General features: G+C 40.9%; 1 protein-coding gene across 1 annotated transcript; it reads left to right on the top strand.

The window, feature by feature from the left end:
• The first annotated feature begins 959 nt into the window (after positions 1–959).
• Positions 960–4070, top strand: LOC145445585 (uncharacterized). Its single transcript, XM_080323778.1, has 2 exons — positions 960–1765; positions 1825–4070. Exons 1-2 carry the CDS (start codon positions 1255–1257, stop codon positions 2106–2108), a joined length of 795 nt encoding a protein of 264 aa, XP_080179904.1. The 5' UTR covers positions 960–1254; the 3' UTR covers positions 2109–4070.
• The last annotated feature ends 588 nt before the right edge of the window (positions 4071–4658 follow it).

Below are 4658 nucleotides of genomic sequence, written 5' to 3'. Positions count from 1 at the left end.
GTCCAGTGGTGCATTCAAGGCCTTCCGAAGAATATACACAGTGCCCAGTAATGTGATCTTTTGTGTCATGCCTTATCGAACGTAACCCGGAATCTGTAGGACATGTCTCATGATGTTTTTTGCTTTGTGAAACTATACCGGACGCTCCGCGCGTATGTGAACATATTTGCCTCATACATGCCTGAATTCCACTTGGGCTACATTTGAGACCGCCATAGTAAATCTTTTTTACGTGCAGCAATAAAGTGTGCATTAGCTTTGGAATGACAAGGCACTCAATACTGACTGTTTCGGAAGTAGATCGTAAACCGAAACTGTGGACCACCATGCGTTTGGTAGGTAAGAGTGCAAATAATTCCAAAATAAGAAATATCCCATGCTCATCTGGAAGTTTATGGAATAAAATGTTATTTCCTGGTAATAAATGAATGATGCCCATTTCGACGGTATTAACGCCGAACAAGTCCGTAACGACTGAATACTTATTTCTACTCTACATAGATATTTTAGGAATTGTCTACATCCTTCATGCAGCATTTTAGTCAATAAACATCGCTTACATTGAATTATAATACCGTGGTATTGACAGCATGGAGTATAGTAAGTTAAAAGAATTATTGCGACCTACATGATTAACCTTCAACTACTTTAGTCTTGGTTGTAGGGAAATGAAAGGTTTGTCGGGATCTATCCGTATATGTGTTTAATCCTTCGTATAATATTACATCAAAAGACAGAAATCAATATTTGGTGACAGGAAATTCAGTCAAAATCAGACAATTGGAAGTGACTCGACTTGAAGCATGTGTTTTAATTTGCGTGACATCAGCCTTGACATGCCTTGAAACTAGAGCATAAATACAAATTGTCGTTAGAACTGTGGCCTGCATAAACACATTACCAGCATTTTAAATAACATAAACCGCGGACGCTACGAATGTGACAAATTACAATTTTGCGAAGTTCAAGTATAGAGTATGACTGGAGTGACGACTCGATTGTTCTCCCATTGTTAGCCGGCAGAATGGTCACGGTCAGATGGATGCACCCAAAACAGGATAGCTCAGTGCTTGTTTCAATGGCGTTCAAGGCGATTCTTCGTCTATTTCTTGAAGTTGCGTGGGTATTAGTTAGACAGTTCAACATTTAGGTAGCGGTGGCGAGTCGTTATGACTAGTGAATAATACCGTGTAGCCTCTGTTATATTTTTCGCCAGATTTAGATCATATTTCGTCACGGATAAAAATCGGTGTCATGACTGATTCAGCTGCATCACTTTGGGATGACTGGGAGGGACTAACTGAAATGGAAATTGAAGAATGTTTCGAAGGACTCGATAACTGGAAAGGTGTGCTTTGTGAGGAATACGAAGCATCCTTTCCGACTGTGAAAGCTCTGAAAAAACATTACAAAAATCATAAAGTTCCCACCAGTACTTGGGATATATCTGAGGATGCTGTAATTGCTGTTTTGAAGAGGGCTTGTGTAAATAGCAAAAAATACTTTGAATGCGCCCCATCATTCGAGGAACTAGACGTGACCAAAGCTGTTGCATTGGTGAAACAACTCCATTCTGAATATTGCAAACTTGGTGTTGACGGATTTTATCAACATTATTCTAATATCTGTCACCAAGCTAACAAGTTGCTGGGTTTGCCGCAATTACCAGCTTCAGTATTACTTTTGAAGATGTTTGATTCTCTCGTGTGCGGTAAAGAACAGGATCCAATCGCAGAGATTGGAGGAGTCAACAGCAAGGAATCTGGTAAGTAAATAGCCTTTGCTACTTTGCCTTTCCATGGAAAAACTTAGACATGTTTTTAGACATACTTGAATATATTGGTGGAGTGCTTTTGGGAGCCATTTCTAAGCAAGCTAACGAAGCAATTGCCACATGCCTAACATCTGCAGCGCCATCGGGAAACCTCATTAAAGTGATGCAGAAGAATGTCGGTGGATTGAAGAGCCCGTCTGAACAGTTTCATTGCATGGTTCTCCGCTTTTATGTTATCCACAGTAAAGAAATGGCAAAACCCCTGAAAAAGATCAATTTTTTCAGGGTAGGCTACTTGACGCAATTCACTGTGATCCATTCTATAACAAATTAATTCATACTGTGTCACTTCAATCTGGCTCAGACCTAAATGAGGTTGAGGATGTCATGGACAAGGCAATGAGACACTTGAATAACATCTTGTCTCACAATTTTGCAAAGTTTGCATTGCATGAGAAGCTAAAAAAGTCCTACATATTTCCCAAAAGTTTGCGAGATGGCTTGAAAAAAAATGAACAATATGCTCTTTTAGTATGGTAGTTTTTTCTCTCTGTGGCAAGTGCTGCCTATCCACATTGAGGTTCTCTACCTAAAAAAGGAAACCAATGCGTTGGTCGAAACCTTGACGTGGTGCATTGGCTTACTACTAATGTCGACCGGCAGACGTCTTCCTGTGTTCTTGGCAATGACAACGAGTTCCCTTCAAGTGCGATTTTGAACACTTTCAAGGAGTAAGCTCTGGCTATTGTGAGTCGAGCTCAAGCAGAACATTACCATTACACAATTCTCTTGTTCTAGTCATCAGGGCCGTAACAGCACTTCGTCAGCCCCCCCCCCCCAAAAAAAAACGTTGGTCATGGGCCCCCCATAGGGTGATAAACCGCCCTCCCCCCATCACGTTGTTCGCTTTTGTTACGAAATAAGGGCCACAGTTTGGTGAGTCTACCCGAAGCGCGAAAATATTCGATAATTCATGATAAAATCGGTCAATAATATTGGGAATTGCATATAGGCCTATATTGCTATCAATTTCTTGTTCTCTCTGTTCACGTTGTCAGATTTACCGGTAGAGCTGAATGAGGTGGCTTGGAAACTGTAGGGCCCGTAAATAATGATTAAACATATCCGGGCGGGCGGCCCCGTTGGTATGACTTCGTTTCATGATGTCATTTCGTGATCTCCAGTCTGTTACATCAAAAAATACAGAATCGCCCAAATGTACTAGACTAACGACGCACACGATTTCGAATTGGTATTTCTTTACGGGCGTACAATTTTTCCCTGCGGAATGGTATTTGTCTTCTGAGGTTCAGATTGTCAAGACAGGAACATTCGGCGCGAGTCATTTAGGCGCCTATGGACAATTAAACCTATATGCATTTTGCATATATAACGAAGTTTTCGGCCAGCGTAAGCGGGCAGTCCTTTTTGGCCGAGGTTTTCTCGCTGCCGATCGTTCTGGCGCACTTCTTGGAGTCGCATGTTACATGTTCTAAAACTTTAAATGTCTCGCCGATATGTCCATTTCGATAAATCCTGCGTATTTTGTCTTGGGAAGAGTAGGCTACCAAATACCTAAGAAAGTTGGCAACTTGAAATCGCACGCAGCGCGAAAATTTTTTGAAAAATACTCCATAATTTATGCTAATTCGCGAAATAATTTTGGGCCCCCTTCGAGCTCGGGCCCTGCGCAATTGGGGGGTTTGGGGTGCGGCAGTTACGGTCCTGCTACTCATACTCAAGTTTCTGCGGTTATCGGACAGGCATTATATAAGACTACAAGACAGTTACAATATTATTTGTTATATTCATACTCGAGTTTCTGCAGTTAATATAGGACATATTTTCAATCAACGATATTGTGAATTGCATATCGGTATGGTTCAAGATCTTTCCACTTGTTCACTTTGTAGTATTCTTCAGTCTTTCTTTCCATGAATTCATCTCACAATAGCCAATGCACACGAACCAGATATTCTGTATCTTCCGTCATTATATTCATATACGTAGCAAACTCTACAAAGGATCGAAGCCACAATATCACATCAATCTCGTGAGAAATGTAACATAGGCTACACAGTATTATTCACTAGTCATAACGACTCGCCACCGCTACCTAAATGTTGAACTTTCTATAACTAATTCCGACGCAATTTCAAGAAATACACGACGAATCGCCTTGAACGCCATTGAAACAAGCACTGAGCGATCTTGTTTTGGGTGCATCCATCTGACCGTGACCATTCTGCCGGCTAACAATGGGAGAACAATCGAGTCGTCACTCCAGTCATACTCTATAGTTCAAGTTATTGTAAATCTATGAGTACATATGTAAGTTGCATACCCTTGCTTTACTGCATACTGACATTATTTACGAAGCGCAATGAATTCATACATTTGTCGCTAGTCAACTCCTCATTGAAAATGATCTAATGATTGAAATCTTGACAGTGGTTCACTTGTATTATGATTAGTTGAAATAATTAGAAATAACGAATTCTACAATTCAGGTTCATTGCCTTTGAAAAATATGTTACACTTTTCAGTTCATCGTCAGCCAACGGGCCGCATTTCAACAGTAAATGACGCTGCGGGCCGCAGAACATTATTACCATGTCTCTTTGGGCTACTATTAAATTTGGGCTTCTGTACCCTATCTACCGATCGTATACGGGCATTTAGGACATTTTTATGAATTCTAAAGCATTGATGGACGGCGTTCGTAAGTTTGCAGTTGCTGTTTTTTGTTAGAATAAGTATCTTCCAGCGGCGCAAGTAACTCCCTTCATGGAGCGTGCAAGTCGTTATATGGACCTTCGAACTCTTCCACTAGAGAACCGAACTCTCTGTTTCAATGCGTGAGCGAGCAAGCATTAAATTACTG

Source organism: Botryllus schlosseri, chromosome 1, assembly GCF_051294905.1.
Source record: "Botryllus schlosseri isolate E-star chromosome 1, Bs_hap1, whole genome shotgun sequence".
Classification (NCBI taxonomy): domain Eukaryota; kingdom Metazoa; phylum Chordata; class Ascidiacea; order Stolidobranchia; family Styelidae; genus Botryllus; species Botryllus schlosseri.
This window is presented reverse-complemented; position numbering and strand designations above follow the sequence as displayed.

What these genes read in the sequence shown, in the direction of transcription:
- LOC145445585 (XM_080323778.1), top strand. Translation starts at nt 1,255, where the DNA reads ATGACTGATTCAGCTGCATCACTTTGGGATGACTGGGAGGGACTAACT. An exon ending in AGTCAACAGCAAGGAATCTG is followed by an intron (nt 1,766 to 1,824) that starts GTAAGTAAATAG and finishes ACATGTTTTTAG; the next exon opens with ACATACTTGAATATATTGGT.